The sequence below is a fragment of the Prunus mume genome, linkage group LG4, assembly GCF_029339155.1.
Source record: "Prunus mume cultivar Tortuosa linkage group LG4, ASM2933915v1, whole genome shotgun sequence".
Lineage (NCBI taxonomy): Eukaryota > Viridiplantae > Streptophyta > Magnoliopsida > Rosales > Rosaceae > Prunus > Prunus mume.
The window spans coordinates 23,717,704-23,742,076 of record NC_142701.1 but is presented as its reverse complement, the minus strand read 5'-3'; the positions used below and the strand labels follow the sequence as shown (position 1 = coordinate 23,742,076).

General features: G+C 37.4%; 4 protein-coding genes across 5 annotated transcripts; 1 reads left to right on the top strand and 3 right to left on the bottom strand.

The window, feature by feature from the left end:
* Positions 1–4,675: 4,675 nt before the first annotated feature.
* Positions 4,676–6,006, bottom strand: LOC103329260 (nuclear transcription factor Y subunit B-3-like). Its single transcript, XM_008231705.3, has one exon. The coding sequence runs from the start codon at positions 5,677–5,679 to the stop codon at positions 4,936–4,938; it is 744 nt and encodes a 247-aa protein (XP_008229927.2). The 5' UTR covers positions 5,680–6,006; the 3' UTR covers positions 4,676–4,935.
* Positions 6,007–7,500: 1,494 nt separating this feature from the next.
* LOC103329258 (uncharacterized) lies at positions 7,501–9,948 on the bottom strand. The gene is made up of 3 exons (XM_008231704.2): positions 9,816–9,948; positions 9,394–9,724; positions 7,501–8,512 (listed from the first exon to the last, which is right to left on the bottom strand). The coding sequence occupies exons 2-3, from the start codon at positions 9,402–9,404 to the stop codon at positions 7,750–7,752; spliced, it is 774 nt and encodes a 257-aa protein (XP_008229926.1). The 5' UTR covers positions 9,405–9,724; positions 9,816–9,948; the 3' UTR covers positions 7,501–7,749.
* A 4,203-nt stretch (positions 9,949–14,151) lies between these two features.
* Positions 14,152–17,620, top strand: LOC103329280 (SNF1-related protein kinase regulatory subunit beta-2-like). 2 transcript variants are annotated; one of them, XM_016793713.2, is made up of 5 exons: positions 14,152–14,487; positions 14,711–14,859; positions 15,494–15,654; positions 15,755–15,917; positions 17,130–17,620. In XM_016793713.2, the coding sequence occupies exons 1-5, from the start codon at positions 14,484–14,486 to the stop codon at positions 17,460–17,462; spliced, it is 810 nt and encodes a 269-aa protein (XP_016649199.1). In that variant the 5' UTR covers positions 14,152–14,483; the 3' UTR covers positions 17,463–17,620. The 2 variants fall into 2 exon arrangements, with proteins under 2 accessions (XP_016649199.1, XP_088907298.1); XM_089051172.1 differs by lacking the exons at positions 14,152–14,487; positions 14,711–14,859 and adding an exon at positions 14,885–15,106.
* An 83-nt stretch (positions 17,621–17,703) lies between these two features.
* LOC103329257 (uncharacterized) lies at positions 17,704–18,716 on the bottom strand. The gene is made up of 3 exons (XM_008231702.3): positions 18,489–18,716; positions 18,265–18,334; positions 17,704–18,130 (listed from the first exon to the last, which is right to left on the bottom strand). The coding sequence occupies exons 1-3, from the start codon at positions 18,625–18,627 to the stop codon at positions 17,986–17,988; spliced, it is 354 nt and encodes a 117-aa protein (XP_008229924.2). The 5' UTR covers positions 18,628–18,716; the 3' UTR covers positions 17,704–17,985.
* Between the last annotated feature and the right edge of the window lie 5,657 nt (positions 18,717–24,373).

The window sequence follows — 24,373 nt, the reverse complement described above, 5'->3', positions numbered from 1 at the left end:
GATTTTGTGCAAAGGAATAGAGTAGATTTCACCAAAATATGATGATTGAAGGGATGATGGGAGAAAGGAAGGGAAAGACTTGGCAAAATGGGATAGAAGTCATTAGGGTTTCTTGGAAAAAGATAGCTTCCATCTGCTATAAATAGGGCTTCTTCTACCTAACAAAAACCATACACAACTAGAGAGCAAGCTTCCTCTCTTACTTCCAAAACCTGTAATTTTCATGCTTAGCTCACCTTCTTCCTCCTTAGTTTTCCTTCTTGGCAAGCTGTTCCAACACTTGACAGAACCTTTGTCAAGCTGTCGGAAAAGCACTTAAGCTACCATTTTCTTTTTTTCCCTCATTCTCAACCAAACCTTTATGCATAGCCCTTTTTTCTCCTACTTAAATACCCCATCTTTCCCCTAGGAACACTTAACTTTCTCTCCAGTGCTAAACTTATGACAATTTTGCTCTCATGCCACAAGCCTCTCATGCCAAGCTAAGATTCTACCTGTAAGTACTAATAATTTATCTGTAAGTAGCCATTATTTTTGTTGGTGAAGGTAACCAAGGTGTTTCCTAAGGCTTTACTATCATTTCAAAACATTTTGGGGTCTGATCTTTGAACTCAGACACATGGGGTAATTTCATTCAGTTCACTTCTTACGGCAGCCCAGTCCCAGAGCTGCCAGAAGGAAAAAACCTCTACATAAATTGGCGACTCTGCTGGGGATTAGGCCATCATCTTCATCAATGCCTCCAAGAAAGAAGACCAAAAGCAACAATTGATTCAAGCTCCCAGATGGATGATGATAAAGATGCCTCTCCACGATCTCCTTCATCTCAGTCCTCATCTTCTAGTCAAAAGGAATCAACTCAGAAGTTCAGATGGGTAGATTACTCAGATAGTCAAGATCCATATGATCTTAATGAAGACTAGTAACAGCAAAAACAAGAAAGCAGAAGTAAAAGACAAGGTAAAAGAAAAGTAGAAGTGAAAGAAAGGAAAATGCAAAAGTAAAGAAAAAATAAAAGCAAGAATAATATATTTTAGTCAAAATTTTCTGTAAATACTCTCATTTATGCATCACTTTCAATTAAGCATTATTTTCATTTATACATTGATACGCCCTTTGGTATGCATTATTAATTTCTGCTCCTTATTTTTAATATTTTTATTCTCATATATATATATATAAATATATAAATATATAAATATATAAATATATAAATATATATATATATATATATGATATAACTAGAAGAGAAATACAACGCAACAGCTGCTGCGGTCTTCCCCTTCATCTCATGAAATTTTATCTTTCTCTTATTTCCTAAACTAAGTTTTTGAGCAATATAGAAATGTGTTTGTATTCAGGTCCTTCCTTAGTGCAAGGAAGAACCTTGGCATAGGAGATTCTGGGGTTGTTTTATCTTGGGGATGTAGTGGCCTTTTCTGAACTGCTTGCACAAATTGGGCAGAGCCGCGAAATGTCTTAAAGAGAGCAACTTAATACACGACTCATCCCAAGAATCATTCACAACTTCACATCGAATTTTTTCGGGTAATATTGTTCTTTTAATTTTCTCTACTTCAACAACTTGTAATTTAAATTAATGGTCCTTTCAAAAACAACTAGAACATGACTAATTGTAGGGCTTTTTTCTTCCTAGCTACAAATGGGTCAATACGTAAAGGAAATTGCTGAAATTGCCCCGTGTCGAGTTCCCAAATCAAGCCCCAAAAGTGCTTTAAAAGGGCAGTAGAGCCTTAGGAAGCGTTCTGGTTACCTTCTCCAACGAAATAAAGGCTACTTACAGATGATTTCTTGATGCTTACAGATAAACTTTTAAGCTTAGTATGAGAGGCATGTGGCATGTAAGCAAAATTAGCATGAGTTGAGCACCAAAAAGGAAATATGGCTTCCTAGGGAGAAAGATGAGTGTTTGAGGTGAAGAAGAAGAGGTTTGCAAGCAGATGTGGTTGAGAAGAGGAAAAGAAAGAACTATGTTCTTCCGGCAGCTTGCCAAAAGAAGAAAATAGGGAGGGAGGGTGAATAGTGCACGAGGTTGTTGGGCTTTTGTAGGTAAGAGAGGAAGCTTGCTCTCCAAGCGTGGGTTAGATTTGTTAGGTAGGAGAAGCCTCAATTTATAGCCGCTGGAAACCACCAATTTTCAAGAAACCCTAATGGCTTCTACCCATTTTGGCTAAGCTTTTCCCTTCTTTCTATCTCCTCTCATGGCTTTTCCCATTTTGATGAAATCTCTTCTATCTATTTGCACTAGATCAGAGTTTTTGAAGCTCAATGCCTCTTTTTCCCGCAACTGTCTCAATGGCAGACTTCCATTCACAGCCATCTCTTTTATTGCTTTCTTCTTTTTCCATGGCCAAGTCTGATGAGGGAACGAATTAGGGTATGTATGCTGGTTCGAAGAGTGCTTCTCTTCCTGGCAGCTTACATGCTAATATCCCTTAGGGTCCTTGCATGTTTCTTTTGCTTTGAAACTTGTTTCTTCCTTCCTGTTAACCAACGTGGTCTTCCATGGCTTCTTCATGGTTTTATCCTTCAGCCAATAGATGGGGTTTGTTTGCTACCTCTATTTGTATGGGTTTTCTAGGATAGGAAGTCAACCCTCTAAACAAATGGGCCACCCCTATCAAATATTGGGCTATATGGGTTAATTTTAGTGGATCATTTTGGTTGGCTATTTTGGTTGGATTTTGGTTGGACTATTTTTCCATTTTGTGCTCACCCATATGTTTGGGCCTAAGAAATGGGCTTGAGTTCAGGCTCCTAAGCAACCCGGAACCTCCACTTCTCGGTCCATTAATGGGTCTCATGACAATTTAGTACCATCCATACACAACCCACTCAAGCAAGCCCCAGGCATTTGAGTGGCTTGGGCCCACTTAGGCTTGTAGCGTGGTTGGGTATGAGATAACGATTTTGTGCTTGGCATGGCATGTCGCTTGACATATTTTAATTTTATCGTCCTTGGGAAGGACTGTGATGTTTATTTTCGACATGGGCTTGTAAGGCCAATATATTTTATCTCAACCCCTAGCATGGCGAATTTATTTAGCATGGCACATGAACTACAACTTGCATGTGGCGAGTTTTCGTGTACTCCACTTTACGCTTTTTCTTAATGGAGTGTTGTTTTGGGCTGATAATTTATTTGGGCCCAACCATGGATTTTTTGGGCATCAACACTAATTTTGAAAATTTTAGTTCTAACATATGTTTTAAACACTTATATGTATTCAATATACTTGTGTTTTCTATCTCACCCCTTCAATCTTATAATTCTAGCTCCGCCCTGCCGATACAACAACTTTTAAATTCTTACAAGTACAAAAACAATAGAGACTACAACTTTTATATACACATTTATAATTTGTTTTTGCCCCAAATAGTAGAGATGCATGTTGTGCCCATTACAATTTTCAGGATTCATAGAGTTCAAATTCTAGTGATGGTTATTTTTTTTTCCTGGGTTTTGTTGATACAGAGACTGGTTCTATTGGACGGGGGTCCAGACTTAGGCTTGGGCAGGAACATACCTTGGGCTATTGGGTTGCTTGAGGGACAACCTACACACTTCAAGCAACTAGGCCGTCAAAAGAGGGGAGGCTGGTGTGATACCAGTCAAACCCCATCCGATGGCTAAGTTAATGGCTGGTTAGTGGGGAAAATAGATATAGAGTTTCTGGGTGAAAATGGTTATTACCTTTGTCTCAATGCATGTGAAGAGTATATATAGAGGGAGAAGGGAAGATCATATCTCCTAAAATCTATCAAAAGGGGAGATCTTCAGCTATTCCCAATGTTGGGATCAGAGAGTGGTTATGGGCCCCAGTCATTGTGCTGATTATCAGGACCAAGTAGCAAGACGACACCTAGCTTGGATGTGAAGAGCATTAAATGCTCCCTTTCAGCCATCATGTTGGTATTAGGTGTGTGAAGTGACCTGGTGTGACAGGAATTTGGTCAGGTTGAAATACGAGCGCTTTTGCCTTTCTGGTCACATGACATCACAGTGGACCCGGGGCTGCCAATCTGATCAGGTTGGTACATGTGCACCCCAACTCTAGTTGCACAACATCCCCTGATAAGCTCAACTATAAGGCCTATTAGCGATACCTGGGGCGATCAACCTGGTCGGGTCAGTATATGAATGTCCTAGCCTTACTTGGCCACTTGGTGTTCTCTGATAGACTCGGCTACATGACATGTTAATAGGTTTATTTATGGAGCCACTTGATCCATGAAACTTGAATTCCCCGAATGTTAACCACCTCAAAAACCAAAACTAATCAAAGATTACCACCACCAGGTTATTGTCTTTCTCTTCAACCATCAAAGTTGGGCTTCAATGATTTTTCTCTTTACATACAGGTACATCCATCAAAACCAATACTTACATGAAACAGGATATCGCTGTTTTGCTATCCCCTTTCACAAAAGTCTTTCTACAATCACACAAATGTGGAAACAAGTACAGAGACATGTCTAATTTGGACCTGGATATTTCTTTATTTGGTACACCGCACACAAAGAATGCCCAATGTTAATTAAGGTCATGGTTTCTCCAAAAGAGCACAAATACAAAGACCTTTTCCTCCTCTGTCAGTCTCAGCTCATATAAGCAAAACCCATGATTCATGCATTCTTTTCAACAGATTGGGAATTTAGAACCAACCAGAGTCCAACAACTAAATTGGGGTTTAATCAAAACTATCTACATGAGAATCAATATGATACATACATTTGTCCTTTCCCACTATACCCCTTTCCTTTTCCCACAATTACACTTAGAGACAGACACACATCTATATAGAACTCAAGAAAATTGAATTAACCCACCTAAATTAAGATTAACAGTCATTTATCATCATAATCATCATCCCTAAGTAAAGCAACCGAGCATAGCACCTGCATTGACCCGAGTCACCTCACAACTGAAGCTCCACCATTTCCACCACCACCACCTGAACCTCCACTATTCCCAACCCTAACTCCGCCACTTCCCATACCCATATGATGTTGTTGATACCCACCACCAGAACCGTACACGTGTCCCTGATGATGATGATTACCCATCATCACCATTCCACCATAAACCCCATTATACCCACCACCGCCGCCGCTTGACCCAGAGCTTACACCTCCACCGGAAGCCCCCCCACCGCCGCCGCCGGCACTATCCTTGTCTCTGCCGCCCATGGTGATCTTCTCGCCCTCCAGCTCCCGATACTTCTGCAGATAAACCTTGAGCGGCTCCACGTACTCCTCGAACCCTAGCGTCGTCATCGCCCAGAGCAAATCGTCGCCGTTGATCGTCTTCCTCTTCTCCCTCTGGCACTTGTCGGAGGCCTCTCCGGTGACGAAGCTGATAAACTCCGACACGCACTCCTGCACCGTCTCCTTCGCGTCCTTCGAGATCTTCGCGTTCGCCGGCAGCGCCTTCTTCATGATCCGGCTCACGTTAGCGATCGGCAGGAATCGGTCCTGCTCACGCGCCGACAGCTCCCCGCTCTGTGCTTGGCTGCCGTCGTTGTTCCCGCCCGAGTCGTTGTCCGAATCGGCCATATCGGGGTTCTTGGGCGTATCGGATGGACTGTGTCGGAGAGCGATGAGGGAGGAGAGGCAGCGGTGTTGGGGTCCGTTGGATCTAGAGGGGTAATAATGCATCGGGAGCGACACGTGGATCGTTCTGGGCCGGTTGTTTCTCGATAAGTTGTGAGTTAGGGGGGCGGTTTTGGGTTGTTGGATTGGAGTGTGGGGTGTTGGATCTAACGGCAGTGGAAGTGACACGTATGCTGCTGTCCGTTTTGAGAATCTTCAGGCGGCTGCTGCGGCTTTGGCTCTAGGCTGTAGCCGAGTCGAACAAAGTGTAAAAGTCAAATCTACACCGTTGAACCACCGGTTTCCACACGTGGTCTTACTTGTAGCCGTTGAAAGCCGCGGCTAATACTTACATAGCAAGCAGTTTGTTGAGACTGTAGAATCTCTCGGAAATATAACCCTCGTCTCAACAATATGAGAAGAACTTGCATGTAGTAACGGAGATATCACTGGATATCTCCATCCAATCACGTTCTAATACGTGGAATCTATATCACGCGACGACAAAATGTGATTAGTTAAGAATAACAAAATAGTGTTATCTTAGATTCTCTGTAACATACAACACAAGTTTTTCTTCACAAATATATTATTTTGATTGCCAATTAATTTTGAATTAAAAACTTATCATATTCTTAATCTAACACAATTCATATCTAGCTTCGATCCAAATCTGATTTAGAAACTGATCATTCTCTAATATTAAAGTATAAAACTTTAACAAACACCACTAATTTAAAGCTATAAAACAATGGAGTCTATGCCCATTTGGTCTAGTGGAGTATTAATCCTCACTTTCTTTTAAAACTCAAGAAATGTAACTATTGAATATTAAAAAAACAAAAACAAAAACAATAGCTTGAAAAGAAAAGGTCAAGAAATTTGAGAAATATTTGTGAATAAAGTAGGTGTAAAACCTTATACCTTGAGTTGAGCAGGAGATGGAGAAGGTAACAATTTGGATAAGGTGCAATATGGGCAGCCATATGCTCCTTCACTATGTGCCAAAAGTCCTTGTGGGAACATTCAGAACCTTCAATATAACTAATAAGAACTTCTCAATTTCAACTAGTTTAAGCTTGAAATAAGTTGGATTGATGGGCTGAACCTTATCATAGAACTAGTTGCAAAATGCAGAATATTGAATCATGAATCTGATGCTAACAATAATTGTACTATTCTACATACGTCTCTCTCCCATCAATTGAATCGGTACTAATCGAAGAAATAGAAATTACCCTATTTGTTTGATGATAAATGTGACATGAAAAAGAAAAAAGAAGAGAGATCGCTGTTGGGAATGAAATTCTACTATTTGTACTTCTTTTCATTAAAAAAAAATAGAGAGATATTCTCTATAAATTTCATAAGAAAATTTTCCATATTGAAGGAGGGTTGAACTTCACCAAGATAAAAGAAAAAATGATTGAGAGAAGTGATTCCAAGTTTTTTTACTGCTTGATCCTGCAATGGAATTTGAAGTGCCATGGAGTGATTAAAAGCACAATCAACTGTAAATTTAGTCTGAATTGACCTACTTTTTATGGACATTGAGCAATTGGCATAGAAGGTAAAACAAAAGTCAGAACTTGTACTGATCTCAGTCAAAAAAAATGAGATCTTGTCAAATATTTGTTCAGAATCATTAAGAAAAAAGAGAGCATACATTAGTCTGAAGATCTGATCCAGTTAAAAATTGATGATTAATGCATTAATTGCATATGCTAATAGTCAACATCTAGTTTATTGATTTAAGAAAAGGTTGAATCTTAATCCTGAATTGTCCTTCAGAATCCAGAAAAGTGATAGAAGAGATCTAAATGGTGACCATTGTGGCCATATAGACAGCAAAAAGAGGTTCTGCAGAAAAGGAAAAGCAAGTGGGAATTCCATCAAAATCAAATGTTTTTTTCACCTTTAAACTCTTAGTACTTTAATTTAATGTGCATTAGGAGAAAATAAAGTGGCATAGTACAAATGCTTTAATGGGGTATCCAAAGTTTGTCAAAAAGCAGGAGCTTCACAGTGCACAACAATATAACACAAGGTAGCAAAAGCACAGAAGCATGTAACTTTCAACCAAAATCCAGGGAGGATCAAAAACTTAAATATGGTGAACTCTGAAAAAAGGGTAACTCAAGCTTCAATCTCAAACCTTGAACACTTGATAGAGCCCATGGACAAGTCGATTTCGATCAAGTTTTCTTCCTCATTCATCTCATTGATCTCAGCTAAGAGCTCCAATAGAGTATGCTGTTGGAAGATGGACTGGTGTGACAAACCTGGCCTTTTCTGCTGCAGATTAAAGATTGAGTCTTGTTCCTTATGACCAACATAGTATCCGCCAGGCAGGGCTATTTCGATGAGGCTATCCTCGTCGGAGATGGAACCGTCTGAGCAATCCGGACTCTGAACCGCGTTGTCTCCAAATGACCAGTCTACTTCAGATTCATCACTAGTTGACAAGTGATCAAGGCATTCTCTTTCTGATATCAAATCTGGTGAACATGGTGATGCTCCTAAGTAATTATGAACAGGGTTCATACCTTCTTCTTGAGCTTCCTTCTTTTGTAAGGCAGCAGTTTCTTCCTCATCATGTTGTGTTCTTGATGCATCTTCCAAGCAAGGAGAGAACGATTGGTCACACCTGATGAGAACCTTTTCTTCAACTAACTTCTCAACCAGAACAGGTTTTTGCTTACAAAATGTGAAGAAAACAGTTGACAGAATCAATACCATTGATGTTAGGAAGATGGAGAAGAACCCAAAGCCCATTAATCCCATCAATATAAGAAATGGAGCAACAACTGCCATCCATGGTGGTGGGAACCTGAAGAACCACAAAGCAGTAGCCATTTGATCCTCAAGTATGTTTTTCAACTCCATGAATTTCTGAAGCCTGAGCAAGTAATTATTGAAAGAAAACCAATTAAGCTAAGTGGAGAGAAGAACTTTCCCTTTAGTTGGAACTTGGATTGCATGTACAGTAGATAAGTTGGTAGAGATGTACAGAAGAATACTGAGGGTAAATGATGGAACAAAAATTTATAGCAGAAAGCTGGTAGAGTGGCCTTTTCAACTCTAGAATAAGCAAAAAAATATAGCAGTCACAAATCTATAGCACAAAATGAAGGATCTAGGATAGAGAGAATCTTTCGAGAACACAATTCACAATCTACAAATCTCCAGTGCTTTCCTTGCTCAAATATTTGAATATACTTCAAAACCAAAAAAAGGAAAGGCTTAGGTGGGATTTGAACAAGAAACTGCACTTGATATTAATAGTTGTATGAAAAAGGCATGAACAGCAAGGAACCAGCTGCAGTAGGTAACTACACGAGTTTGCAAAGAAGAAGCAAGCAAGGTAAGGAGAAGAAGAAATACTACTTAATTTATTATAAAATGGAGTTTTACTGAAGGGGTGGTTGCTCTGATCACAAACTCACAGTTCCCAAGCCCCCATTACACCTAAAAAACTGGGTTTAAAAAAAAATAACAATTAACACCAATCAGGTAGGTTTTACTCTGCAACTGATTCTCTTGAAAAACCCAAAACCCCTTGGTTTCCCTGTATTGGTTTACACTCTGAAAGCTTGGGAAATGAGAGAAACCATGTGCACCCATCTGAGCTCACCACATGGCACTTTCCATCCAACTTCAATCCAACAAAAAGAAAGATAAATAGAAGAAAAAAAAACAGTGGACTAAGATTAATTATCCCTCCATTCATTCATATATCTTCGTCAACTCCAAGACTAATGTATATTAGAAGTACTGTACCTGACTTTCATCAAACATAATGCTTATTATCTCTCCTCTAAACCAGCCACAGCCATTAACAGAAATTTGTTCTCCTTCATGATCAGCTAGCTTGTTCAAACCAACTCAAAAGACCAACTTTTCAGCAGAAACCAAATTGCTTTCACAGTCTTCTGGGGCATCATCTTTGAAAGCTACCATTTCTTTTGCAGTAAATTATGGGAAGAGTAGCTAGCATTCAAATTAAAGAGACCCTTCAGTCAAATTTTCCCTCTTGTGGCAATAACATCAAGCTTATGCATATGCAACATGCATTGATCACCTGGCTTGTGTAAGTAAAACCATATACACCCTACAGAAAACCATGCTCAATTATTTCAAAACCAAGTTCTTTGAAAATAAGCAGTGAGGGGATGAAGCAAACAAGACATGGGATCACTTACTCATCCAAAAGAAAAAGAAAAAAAGTGGTCTACAGTTCTTAGTTGAGAACATTAAAAGAAGAAAAATGCTAAAATCACAGTGAAATATTTTGAAATAAACCCCACTCTTGCTTAAACTAGTAAAAGTTTGGGACAATAGCCGTCTAGTTGGGAACCCACCATAATGTGCTTAGTTTCTTGGCAACAAAATGTTGGGCAAAAAAAAAAAAAAAAAAGAAAAAAAGAAGTATCAACTCTAAATCATGAATATAGGTTATTTATCTTTGATTTTGATGGATAAACATTATAAGATGTTGACATTCTTGTGATGATGCGTGTGTATAGCTATTAGCTTTATGAGTGTTAATCGTGATTCATACTTTTGTGTTTATTGGGGTTGTGACACTAATGATGATATATTCAAGTATGCTTTAACATATGGGCCATCTATGTGCCTCTACCAACCATGCATATATTTATATATGCTTGCATTGCCCCACTCCCCTATAATCCGGTGGGATATATGGCCTAGTCTTTCATCCATGCCATGAAATCATGTCGAGGGGGTTGAAGACTTTTTACTTATATTCAAGCTTTTGCTCCCTTTGGGATCATTGAAAGCCTTTCACTTTGAGAAATTAACATGAACATTATTACACTTAGTATGACAAAAATCAAATTGACTATGGTGTCAACAGATTTAGTGGGATTTGTCTAATGTGCATATATATGACTGCCGCGTAACTAATTGGTTAAACTTTTAATAAGACACTTATCGTATCCTTCAATTCATTGGATAAACATTTTATATTATATTGTTAATTTTCTGATCAAGCAACGCGTAATAGAGTAGTTACCTCTACACCCAAAGCTCTTTGCTCGAATCTCATCTCTTCCAATATTTCAATAACTACAAAGACAATTCTTTCATTAGTTTTTTTTAAAAAAATCCATGAGCAACCCATGCATCTCAAAAGACTTTCTTTCTCGGTATTTTTCCCATTGTGGACCACTTGAATAATTAATCTTCTCCCCAATCTTCCTTGCACGTCAAAATACCAACATGAATACTGTCCTCATGGGAAACAAGTAAAAGTAACATTGTGCAGCTGTGAAAGAAATTAACTAAGGCAACGAAGATGATGCCACTTGTCGCCCATTTGCGTGTGGTAGCTCTACGATAAAGCAGTCTCTCACAGACATGAAACCCTAGTTCCCTAACTACAAGACATTGAGAAACAACCTTGATTTTGTTAATATCTTGGTTCAAAATGAAAATGTGTTTGGGGGTCTGAGAAGTTTTTGTCTTGACCAGATTGGTGTTGGAGATCTGTGTAACTCAAGGAATGTTTGAGCTGTGAGAATGGAGGGGACCATATCTAAGACTCCATGAATGTTTCATCGTAATTGTACAATTTTTTGGATAACACAAATCGTGCTTTGAATCTAGAGCTACCTATAAACTGTTGGTACTAATTTAATTTACAGTGGTGGCCTAGTTTTTGGTTGCAGATTAAAAGTCAAATTTTCAGTATGCATTCGTTGAGTTTTATATGATTAACATATTAGTACTTGCTCTAGCGCAAATACAAGCTAAATAAGGCAAGCCAGTTACAAACAAGTACTTCCATGGTACAAAACATGAGGCTAAACATTAGAGGTCTTGGGTTTGAGTCCGAGCATTCGTGTAGTGTGTGTGAGTATATAGTATATTATCGTCCATCTCAATAGAAAATGTCTTTAAAAAAACGTTACAATTTCTTTTAACAATGAAAACATATTCAATAGTCAAAGTCCAAGACACACTCTGACACATTATTGATGCACAGTCCAAAACGCGTGAGCTTGAAAGTGTAAAAAAATAGTGTAGTTATCTACAAATTTTTGCATTTTATTTTCCCATGGAAATGTGTTATTCGATATATTGTGTTACGTAAGTCTGAAGTAATCTCTTAGGGATACTTTTGACAAAGAGTGCTTATATGTAAAAAATCGTTAGGTTTCTCAATGATCTTTATAGGGTTTCCTAGATCCATCACTGTCCACCTCTTTAATAGTCCTTAAGCTATTTCTTGTAATTGCTCTATAACTCCCTAGGATCATTTTATTCGCTTTCAAGTATGTAAAGTTTTTTTTAAAATTTTTTTTTTTTATACAAACAAAATGAGTGACTTGTAAAGCGACTTTCAAGGGATGAACGGTCCAGCCCAGTTAACGTTCATGTAAAACAATTTGAACCTTAGATATATAATTGAAATTTCATTTTCATTTTTCATGGCAATGAAAGTTGAAAACGATGATTCTTGCATTACATATATATTTCATATAATTTTCATTTTGTGTAGTACAGGTTGCTGTCCTCCAATGGCCATATAGACACTGACCCAGGCAGCAGATTCTCTTCTCGTGTCGCATCTCCCACCTATGTGATGCCAACATTTAACTACCAACCTATATATATTTTTGTACTTTTTCTCTATTTTCATTATAATAAAGATATTGTCAATTCTCTCTCTCTCTCTCTCTCTCTCTCTCTCTCTCTCTCATAACTTTTATATTTGCTTTCTTTGCCAAGTATTCTCTGAGAGGGAAAATTCACTCTCATTAGATTCTTGCACTAATGCGTTAACTTATGAGAGCCCAAATGAAATGATCCACAAAAGAAAGAGAGAGGAAATTGCAAGACTAGGATTTGTTAGCATCTGCAGCATTGCCTTTAGCTTGTTATATGATTGAGTGGATGAACAGAAAGAGAGAGAGAGAGAGAGAGAGAGAGATGCCCACTTCCCAAATTCTATGATCTCATGTGTCTCTGGCTTCTTATATTATCTACATTGGAGGGTACTCAAAATCTGCTCAACTTGCACCTAGCCATGATATAGTTGGCATATTCGATTTCATTGGTATATTATATAAGCAAGTCTCACATGGAGAGATCTAAACTTTTGGACCCTTATAGCTATAGGAAGGGCCTTTTATTTTGTTTTTGTTTTTTCCCATATAGGGTGGAGTACTTCATGAAAGATCTAGCTACTAGTTGTATATATATACATAGATGGGTGAACTAGCCAAAAGCAGCCTAACTATGCCAAAATTTCAAGACTTTCATGTGATTGATTTGATTTCTCACCTCTATATTGAAAAAACAAAGTTATGATGAGTAAGTTGATTTGTATAAGGTGTTAGATTAATTCATGATTGCAATGAGTTTACTAAACAACATCATTCAAGAGTTACTGGTTCGTTAATGCTGAATTAATCAATTATTCATGTGCATGTTGACAACTGATACAGTCAAAATTTTGATTATGATTTGTTTAACCTTATACTTCAAACAATGCCTAGGAGAGAATTGTCACCATCCAAAAGTGGTTTGATATAGCCTATGGGAAAGTAAGCATGTTTTTGCCTAAACACAAAGCTAATCAGTGATTAACTGAATAATAATGTTAATGGGGTGTTCCAAATGGCCTCAACTACATAAGACAAAGGAGTTTGAAACTCGAAGACAACTTTTTATTGTGCTTTGCTTGAGAGGCCGAATAGGGTTTAGACGTGGCTTTACTTTGTTAATTAAAGGTTTAGGTTTGTTTTGATGCTAAAATCTCTCCATCAACGGGCAGGACATTGTCAATGTCGCTTGCACAAGAATAAAGCTCAATTTTAAAAGACACTGATCGAGCAAAAGGGAAAGAATGAATTCTCAATGGATGCTTTTCTTGCATTTTAATTCTAACAGAATATTTTAATATGCAAACATATATTAATAAATAAATAAATAACAACATACTTTTTGGTTATAGCCAGTCTAGTTGAAGTAAAATATATACAAATTACGTACAAATTATTGTATTTTTATTTTGATATTGTACTTATGTTGAAAACTATGAAACAAATTTCGTATTTTAAATACATCGTATTTTGATATCATATTTTAAAAAAGTCATTGTGCACTTCTTGTTATGGAGTGATATCATATTTTTAGAAAGTCATCATGCGCTTCTGGTCGTGAAGTTTATTCTTTATATTTTTATGAGGAATATGTCCATAATGATTCTCTTTAAGCAAATACAATTACAAATACATTTCACAAGAAGGAATAAGAAATTAAAATATGGAAAATTCAACAAACAGCTTTTGCTTTATGATGTGGCTTTCTTGGCACTCTTTGAATGAAGATTTTAGGGGTCCATACAAGAGAAGAGTCTTATTCCAGTAGTGCCATGCTCGCGCTGGTGAATTTGAGGCCTAAAACTGTAAAATCAAAACCAACTAGCTAACTCACTGCAGTGAGGTGGCAGGCTGGAATTGGTTGCTGCATCAAGTTGTAGCAACAACTGAGGAAACAGAGCGTAAAAATGACACAAGCCACAACACAACACAAGGCAACCTTCTGCTTTGAAACAGACACCATTATTAGTCCACCGTAGGATCTTCCAAACTCATTGGAGAATCAAATTCACTGTTCCTTATGCACAGTTGCCTTTTCAACACTGAGCCAGTTATTTGAGAGAGAGAGAGAGAGAGAGAGAGAGAGAGAGAACTACTTGTGCTGTCCATTTACACAGAAAAAGAAAAATTCAAAGGGCAAAAAAGAAAGTCTGTAAGTGAAGGTGCAAAAATAATGCTACCTTTCCTTCAGTCAATTCCTGGTTGGGTTTCTTGTGTGTTTGCAGTCTGTTTACAGAGATGGGTATGTCATCAATCAAAAACCCAAGTTAGTCACTTGGGTCTTTTGCTTTTTCTGTTTTTGGGTTTGTTCTTGTGTCTGTTTTTTCGCCTTTTCATTTCTTCATCATGGAAGATTTATTTATTTTTTCTCTTTTCTTTTTCTGTTTTTCCCTTTTGAATTTTTTTTTTCTGTTATAATTATAAGAATATAAATCAGATTATAACTGGGTTTCCTTTGTTTTCAGTAATGGGTAATGCCAGTGGTAGAAAAGATGGAGAAGGCCCTTCTGAAGTTTACAACTTTCAAGGGGATGATGGATATGTAGAACCCATGGCTCACTCTCCTCCCCATAGCCCCAGAGCTTTCCACCCATCTCTCTTCTTCACTTCACAAGTGAGTTCTTTTCTGTGTTTTTCTATTTTTTTCAAGAATATCATGTGTGTATGCTTTTGCTTTGTTGACAGAAGAGAAGTTCGAAGAAGAGTTTCTCAAAAAGGCATCTCTCTTACTTGTTTATTTGGATTAATAATTGTAATTTGACAAGAAGACTGTAAAGGGGTGAAAGTTGTTTGCTTTAGTTCAGTGCAATTTTACCAGTTTATGAAAGAAATGTGGCATCATGTGATTGTCTTGAGTTATGGTGAGTTTCTTTGTGCTGTTTTGTCTCCTGACAATCATTTCTTTGATTATTCAAGCAATGGGGTGAGCCTAATTGTCAAAAGATAACAAGTAAAAACTACATGTGATATCTGTTGACATTCTACCTTTACTTTGAAGATGAATCTAGTCAATGCTTGTTTGATAAACGTCCAAATGCTATACACCTATTGGTTTCAAGAAAAATGTATCCTTCTGCTAAGGTTCTTCTCTCTGGTTTTCTAATTGAATTTGTCAGATTTCAGATTTTTATCTTTGCACTAGGATTGATGTGATGCATAAAAGGCAAAAGAAAGTTTCCCTTGCATATTAGAACTATCACTTAGATTTATGTTCTGCAAAATCTCTAAATTTTTATCTACATTTTCAGAATCCTAGGGACCCCTTACCAAGACCTGCTGAGGCATTATCACAACATTCAGTTTATAATGAATATGTACACAACGAGAAATTGATACGGGCAAAGATATCATGGAACCATGGTGGTAGGCAAGTTGCTATCACAGGATCATGGGATAATTGGGAGACCAGGTACTAAGTTACATAGCGGTTTCATCATTAAATTTCCAACTTCATTTTCTGTTTTTGACATAATCATAATTTGATATGAATAACTTTCACCTCCTATCAGTGAACTCATGCAGAGTATTGGCACAGATTTCGTCATCTTAAAGTTGCTTCCATCAGGTCTCTACCAGTACCGCTTCATTGTTGACGGGAGTTTGAGATGTGCTGCAGACTTGCCATGGGTCTATGATAATTCAGGGAGTGCCTATAATGTTTTGGACTTGCAGGTAATAAATATAACGACTTCAAATGGCTGGTCTATGAATGAAAAACTGTTCTGTTCCTTGTACTAGGCCTCTTGCTCCCTTTCTTTTTCATTATATGTAAGGTTTTATCTTGCACTTAGGTTAAATATGATGTACTTTTGGGATGAAGGTCAAGTTTAGTTGAGTGGAGATCAGTTTACATATCAAGTATTATCAGGAAAAGTCTTAGGAGTATAGAAGCAATCTGTCTCACCTGCACTCACCCTCTTACACAAAATGCCTAAGACAAGGTTATCTAAACTTGATTTCAACATTTTATTGGGCAAAATCTCAACTTTACTAGCAAGCAAACTGAATGTTCTGTATCACATGACAGTATTGGGTTCTTTCTACTTGCTTTTACTTGCATTGCAGGATGAGCTTATGAGTAAGGACCTAACGTCGGATAATCTCGGTCTGTGTTTGAACTCGTAAATCAACCACAGTTTGCTTGAGATTGTTAATTGGAACTTTAAGACCAAAATATGAATGGGACCTTAAATTCTCCCCAAGTCTCCAATTACTAATCTGATATGTACATAACTTTCCAATCATATTTGGCCCATCCAATTGCTTAGGACATTTCAGTGCATTGTGAATCCGTCTTGCTGATAACCTTCCTTCTGCACTTAGCAGAGGAATCTCTGTAATATTGCTCTGCATCATATTGGAGTTTTCTTGTTAGTTGTTTCTGTCTTTGCACATTATATTATACACCAGTGGATTATAGGAATTGAGGAAGTCATGATAATTACTTCCTCTTAAAGCTCTTGTTAACACAGCTTTGCTTTCCTAGCACACACGGAAGTCAACCTCACAAAATCCTCCTAGCAATTAGCTTTCCTGCTGTAAATCAGATTGTATTTATGTCTATATTATTTCTTACCTCAAGTAGACTTCCTGTACATGGTAACATATTCTCTACAGCTCTTTTCTGAGCTAAGGAGCTAAAAGAAGAAAACTTGGAAACTAAGCATAAGCGAAAAGGGCATAAAAGAAACCTATCCTCTATTAGTTTACTCTCCAAACAAGTCAAAATAAAAGAGATGTTGCATGAGTTACACTAATTTTGAGGTAACCGACATCTTATGGCTTGACAGATGAAAATCATAGATTATCATATTTGGAGAAATTATTCATGTTGTCAGTTTAATGCTGCTTCAGCCGATTTCACTCTCAAAATGCATTATGCAGGAATGTGTTTCAGATTTGCGTGAGCGTCTCGCAAAGTTCGAATCTCCTCCATCCCCACCTTCAAGCTATGATAACAGGCGCTTAAGTGAAGATGATTTCAGTAAACCTCCGCCAGAAGTACCCCCACAGCTACAAGAAGCATTTTTAAACAAGCCATCCTCCTCAAATGGTGGTGACCAGCCATTGCCAATGCCTCATCATTCACAATTGAACCATTTGCACATCCAGAACCATGTTGGTGGCAAGTTTTTTGCACTCAGCTCTACACATAGGTTTCGTCAAAAACTTGTTACGGCGGTATTATACAAGCCATTGAGAAGAGCAAATCATTAGTTCTTTTTATCTTATTATGGGAGTAGAGAATATTTTATAGATGTAATATTGATTAGAGGATTGTAATGATTCAGTAGGTTGAGAAAGCAGTTAATGTAGGCAAAACTGTGAAAATTGGATTGTTTGCCAAATATATTTCAAGTACTTCAATTTGGATATGATCATGTGCCCTTTCATCAATTATTTTGAGCTTCTGATTTCATTAAGTTTGTTAGCTGAGATACTATGTGAAGACCAAAAATGAAAAAAAACAACACTGCCCATTGCCAATAGGGAAAAAGAAAAAGGTTTTCTTTCCTTTCACAAACATTGTGGTGCCTTCTTAACCATAGCCAAGAACAATAACAAGAGGACCCAACTGTGATCAATATATCTGAGAAACTCATAACATGTATCAAACAAATTGGTGAAAAAACTAGCATTTGAGAAGAACTCAAATGGTAGAACTAAGGTGTAATGAACTGAATAATATTATAAACTCATGTGTTGTTGCTGCTGCTCCCCAAGCTGCAATTGCAGCCAATCATCGAACCGGCACCTTAACCCAACCATTAGCAAAAGCAATGGCTAAGATTACAAAAGGAGTGGACATGCCAAATATGATGATGTAAGGAAGGGGGGTCATCATGGGATTTTCCCCTTCCCTTTCTCCTGCTGTTTGCCAGTACCTGCAAAATTGCAAATGGTAAATTCCTTATGCTATTTGAATCACTCCCTTGACATTGTTTTTGTTTTTTATCAACATTTTCTTAAGAAGGTGACCATAGACAAACTGTTAACTGATAAAGAGTGGAAAACTTACTGCTCTGGCTCTTGTTCTCTACTTATAAACTTTTTCTTCCCTTCCTTTTTTATTTCTCCATCTCCACCACCTAAAAGCATTAGAAGAAATCTTCTCAAGTTATCATCTCAGTCTCACTTGGGACAAACATTTGTAAAAAAACCAAGCAATAACAAGAAATCTATGAGATTTACATCATTTACATTCAAATACAGGAAAAGAAAAGAAAAAAAGAACTCTTTTACCCAATTCTGCATGAATCTTGAAATTGTGTGCCCTCCTCTTTGGTGAAATGGAAGTGAAAGAAGGAGGATATAGCAGTGATGGGCTAGAGGAGGCTAGAAATGTTGTGGTGGGAGAAGAGAGGGCCAACTTGGCTACCATTTTTATGAGAAGTTTGATCTTTGTTTGCCCATCTCTTGAGAATCACATATATGTCACTGGTTTTGGATATGGTTGTGGTTACAGTGGAGACAGACTAACCTTATCTAACCCACATATATGACCAACGTAACTGACCCCTTTTTTTTATTCCGATTTTTTGTGGTGTTGGGTGATTTTTCCATTCTTCTTTCCTTTTTATCTTTTAGTACTTTTTAAGGAGATTCACTATTATACTCAATATAGAAGCTCAAATTATAAAAAAATACCCTATATGAAATGGACTTTAGAAACACACCCAAATCTTATTTACAACATAACAAAAAAACTTTTAACTTCTTTTAAATTACAAAATTATCATTAATTTCTTAAAACAAACTCAACATCAAAACCTCATAAAAAGGCCCAAAACACTCTATAGGGCATCAAAATAATTTAATAATCAAAATTAAATTCACTAGGGCCAGCTGTCATTTTGTGGGTTTTTTTGGGTTTGTTTATAAAAATTAAATGATGTAGGATTTATTTATATTATTAGTGCTAAGAATGAGATTTTAACTAAAAAATAGGGAGCATGATTGTAGGTGCTTTAAAGTCTATTTCATGTAGGTTTTTTTTTTTTTTTTTTTGTTTTATAAATAATTTGGGCCCCTATATTGGACATAATAGTGAAACTCCCTAAAAATACTAGTATTTACATGGAAAATACTTCCCTCCATACCAGGTAAGTAAGAGTTTCTACATTCCTACTGATAGCATTGTGATATGTGTGCATAAGTTTTTCCTTTTGTGTTTTTGATGAATTATTTTTGCATATATGCCAAACTGTGATTCATATGAAGGAGGAGTATCTCCTTACGAGTAATGATTCAAGTAGTATCCTATTTACATAAGAGCAAGGCTTGGCTACTTAAAATTAAGGAGGAGCTCCTCCTTAAAATCAATGGGGTTTTGACACTTGTCAAATTCTAGCAACATTGACAAAGTTTCAACAAAAAAGAAAATTTAAAAAAATTGGCACGTGACAAAACCACATAGGTTGTAAGAAGTATCTCCTCCTCAATTTTAAGGAGCCAAACTTTTTCCTTTACATAATTTATTTAAAAAACACCCCAAGCCTTGGACCTACTAATTGGAAAATCATTTTTGGAAAGAAAAAAAAAGGTATTGGGTTCAAATACATGATGTATGAATGTGAATTTGATAATCAAGAGGCTCTCACAACTATACTCCATCAGTTATTTATTTATTTTTCATTTAAGTAACTTGTTTCGCATATATTTGGCACATCAATTAAATGGTGCTGGCTGAGTGTTTTCGTCTCGTAAGTTTACCAATTTGCCCATTGCACATAAGCCCACGTTTTTACCGTGCTTTTAATTTTGACGTCACAAAGTCAACTATTTATTTGTTGCAACAGTGAGGGCTTTCAAAGTTATAAAATATTGCTATATGGAACTATTGAGGCCCAAAAATCCAGGGTTGGGCCCAAATAAATTCTTGGCCTAACGCAATGCCTTATTAAGAAAAGACACGATTTGGAGCACGCGAAAGTTCGTCATTCACGCTCGCACGAGTCATGATCCACATGCCATGCCAAATAAATATGCAATCTGTCATGCTAAGAGTTGAAATAAGCACCGGCTTTACGAGCCCAAGCTAATTATCCTGTCATGCGTCATATCCCTCTTCAAGCGACAAAATTCAAGCACGCCAAGCGACATGCAATGCCAAGCGAAAAATCATTATTGTTACACCTAACCACGCTACAAGCTTAAGTAGGCTCAAGCCACGGAAAATGCCCGGGGCTTGCTTGAGTGGGTTGTGGTATGGATGATAATGAGCTTTCATGAGGCCTATTGATGAGCCAATAAATGGAAGTTTTAGGCTACTTGGGAGCCCCAAAACTCAAGCCCATTTCTTGAGCCCAAACACATGGGCTATCATGAGAGAGAGAACATAACCCGATGCCTTAGAAAAAAATACAATAGTTGCTTAGGAAACCCTAAGTTAATTAGAGCACCCAAATACCACGCTACAGGAAAACTACTTCTAGCAGCTTGACGAAATCAAGCTAATTGGTCGCTATAGAATAGAGTACCATTGACACAAAACCTTGGGAAAAGCCCAGCCCAATGCTTTACAAAATATCTAGTACCGTGTTCAGCCTTTGCCCAAAGCCCTATGACAGAGTCAACGGAAGCCGCCCTAGAAACCAAAAGAAATTCGTATGAGAAGGAGGGATACTCGTTGGACAGAACGGTTTGCCCATTCTCTTTTTCCTCTATTAGCTTCCATAGGAAAACCAGGGAAGAAAGTGGGTGGCGCCTCACCCTTATGGAGAAGTCTAGCTGCATCAAAACCTTGGAATCCCATAGGGCTTCTTACCCATGCGCCTTGGATAGGAAAATTTCACTGAATAGGGTTGAGTGGAAAAAAGCAACGAAAAAAGAAGAAGAAGGTTAGACAAAATTAGGGATTCTTTGTGCCTATAAAAAGGACCTTCTTCTACCCAGTAAAATCAACAATCCAGAGCCTGACCAAGCTTTGTCAATAGCGGGGAATTTACTCAAGCCACACAATCTTCTTCCTCGTTTGTTTTCTCCTTTCTCTAAGAAAGAAATCTCCATAATCTTCCTCTGTTCCATTTTAACCCTTTGTTTTCTGTAAGAAACTCACGCTTATCTCTCTCTGTTTATGCTAAACTCATGATTGTTTTGCTCCCATGCCACAAGCTCCTCATGCTAAGCCATTAATCAATCTATCATGTTTATTTGGCTATTGGTGAAAAGAACCTGAGGGTGTTTTTCTAAGGTTTCATCAAACCTTTCAAAAACTCTTTTAGGAGCTTGGTTTCTGAACTCAGATACTTGGGGAATTTCTGTTCGTTTTCTTCTTACGGTAGTCCAAACCCATTCGTCAGGTTGTTGGAACAAAAAGACCACAACAAGAACCAATATCCAATATCCACATGAGCAAAGTTTTAGCCAATTTTCAGAGAAATTAGTAGGTTGTATCGAATTACCATGAAGCATTTGCTAGGTGATAGTATGGACAAATAGTAGAACGACACATGGAAATCAATTACTAAGAAAATTATAACTAGCATTTTATGTGAACGGACGTTAAGTTCACCTATAACCTTACACCCAAGAAAATTATGAGAAAGGCGTTAACTTTGAAACTTCAATATATGAAACCTTCTCATCATATGCAGCACTTCCATTCTGTTGATATCCAAAAATGGATGACCATTTATGGACCCAAGTTAGAAGTATGATGCCTTCGGTCTTGTGGGCCCTTCAACAGACGTGGATGATCTACAACACAAAGAGCAATGGAAAAACCTTGAGTACTGATTGAAGGTTCTCTGATGTTTAAGTCACCATAAGGATGATGCGAATAGTAATTTGGACAGAGTAAGGGCCAAATAGCTGAATGTTACTGCTACCTTACTTTTGGGCATTTGTGCCCCTATTTGTAGAGGACTAAGGTGAGGGACCTTAGGTTGTAGTTTCGATGTGGGACTGTAAGCATCGTCTGAAATGCTACCACTTGTCCTTGTCCAGTATGGTTCAGTAGGCGCCTTCTTTAGTTGAATTGGCAGGTTAGGTTGCTCAAGGCTTACCTACTGCCTATGGTTGTTTATGGGCCTTAATGTTTTAACTATACTATGTAGGCTATCTTTCTAGGTCTTATGTTCTATGTGTCACGAAATGATTGGCCGGTCAGATATGGTATAAACATGAGTCCTCCAAGTTCCGGATTGGGAAGCGACTTCGTGGTTGGGGACTTACATTTGTCTTTGGCATAGGCCTTCCGCGATGACCCTAGTTGAATCTCTCCTTGTTCTTTTTGTACCCATCTTAATAAGGCTGATAATTGTCCTTCCATTTGCCTCCTAATGTTGGGGGTGAATAGGAAAATTTATGTGCTGATATGATGAACTAATCCAAAGGATCAGACTCGAATGGCCCAGCCGAATCCCCAATTTTTGAGTTGAAGTATTCAACTTTGACATGACTCGCAGCTTGCTTTATTAATTCTTTGTGTGAAGTCTAATTGCTGTTGTGGACCATATAATGGAAATGAGATGCCTGAAGGCCACATTTGAAGGTGCTGAAGGATGCCCTGTCATCAGTTTCTAGACACCAAGAGTACTCATGGCTAAAACAAGCAATATATTCCCTTAATGGTTCGTTGTCTCATTACCGTATGGTATATAGATTGTCGACATAGTAAAGGAAATTGATCTGAATCATAAAATGAATCAATCGTACATAGCTCCAAGCAGTAGATTCAATTGAGGGCAGCCCTAGTGAGCGTAGAAGGAAAGAGAAGACATTGTCCTTCGTCGCCAAGACCTTTGCACCCTAGTCCCGATTGGAAGGTGTATATGTGGGTTAAAGGATCTTCAACTCCAATATAGAACGGCACCCTTAGGGCTTGGATTTCCTTCTCTTGTCTGAAAGTGCGAATGCGATCAGTTAATGGCCATGGCCTAGGTATGCTATAGACTGGTTGTTGAGATCAGAACTTTTCATCCTCAATTTTCTTGATATCCTGGAAGAAGAGACGAATGACAGAGTCTGTTGATCTAGATGGGGGTAGGTATCTTGAGAGCTAGCTGGGTGGGTGGGTGATGTTGGGGTTGTGGTAGATAGTGGTTGCTAGGTGGCTGGTGTTGTTTGGGTGGTGGCTCGAAGTGATGATGGATTTTCCAAGTTTTTTAAAGTTGTTCCACACTGGATTAACTCTTTAGATAAGTTCAGTTTCTAGTGTTTTTTTAGGTGGGTTATGTATGTCCTTAGAAGTCATTTTATAAGGGGATAAACTTGTCTTTAAAATTTTGAAGATAAAATAGGTGGGAAAAAATAGGACAGGTCGGTGGAAATAACAACACCCTAAATCAATGACGGCAATCAAACCAATAAGGAAAAAAAGAAAGAAAAAAGAAATCAAATGAATTGTAAAACAAACAAATCATAAACAATCAACATTAAATTTCAACTATAATAAGAAACAAAGAAAACGTCTTCCCCTCCAAAATATCATGCTATAAATTAAGGAAAATACTTCCCTTCTTATCATACTAGCCTCTTTGCATGCGCTTCCGCGCCTTCGAAATGCGTTTTTTTAAATTTAAATTTATTTAAGAATTAAAAAATATAATAGGTAGTTGTGTTCCATAAAAATAGGATCAATTATCTGATTTTTCTTTTAATTTTAATTTTTTTAAATATAAAAAAGTGTGAATTTACCATATTATCATCATTTAATTAATAATTTCAATTATTAATGTTTGCATTAACCAATGACTTTTTTTTGGTATTTTGAATGTTTCACCATTCTCTGCCTTTTGCTTTATATATATAGATAAGTAGAAGTTCCTGCATATATATCAAACTGTGATTTACAGGAAGGAGAAGTATATGTTTACAGGAAATGTGGCAAGTAGTAAGGATAAATTAATGGAGGTATTTTGAGTAGAAGAAAATCACAAATCTGACTCATAAAGTAACTTAGAGAAACTTCGCTTAGTTAGAGTCTACTTAATGGTTTTTGTGTGTGTCTGAATTCAATGGGTTTAATCCAAGAAAAGAGAAGGGAGACATTGGAAAATACCAAAGGAGAGAGAAAAATTTTAAAAGAAGCTAAAATGGACAAAATTGCCCTTACTTATTTTTGTATTTCCTAAGGAATCCTTTACATTTGCATGTCTTTGGTTTGAAAGTTGAGAGGTTTTTTT

Bases quoted from the DNA above. Each gene is read 5' to 3' on its own strand.
- LOC103329260 (XM_008231705.3), bottom strand. From the start codon at position 5,679: ATGCATTATTACCCCTCTAGATCCAACGGACCCCAACACCGCTGCCTC.
- LOC103329280 (XM_016793713.2), top strand. The intron at 14,860-15,493 runs GTGAGTTCTTTT...CTACATTTTCAG, and splicing joins CTCTCTTCTTCACTTCACAA to AATCCTAGGGACCCCTTACC. The intron at 15,655-15,754 runs GTACTAAGTTAC...ACCTCCTATCAG, and splicing joins TGGGATAATTGGGAGACCAG to TGAACTCATGCAGAGTATTG.
- LOC103329257 (XM_008231702.3), bottom strand. From the start codon at position 18,627: ATGGTAGCCAAGTTGGCCCTCTCTTCTCCCACCACAACATTTCTAGCC. The intron at 18,335-18,488 runs GTAAAAGAGTTC...TAATGCTTTTAG, and splicing joins CAAGATTCATGCAGAATTGG to GTGGTGGAGATGGAGAAATA. The intron at 18,131-18,264 runs GTAAGTTTTCCA...GCAATTTTGCAG, and splicing joins AGAGAACAAGAGCCAGAGCA to GTACTGGCAAACAGCAGGAG.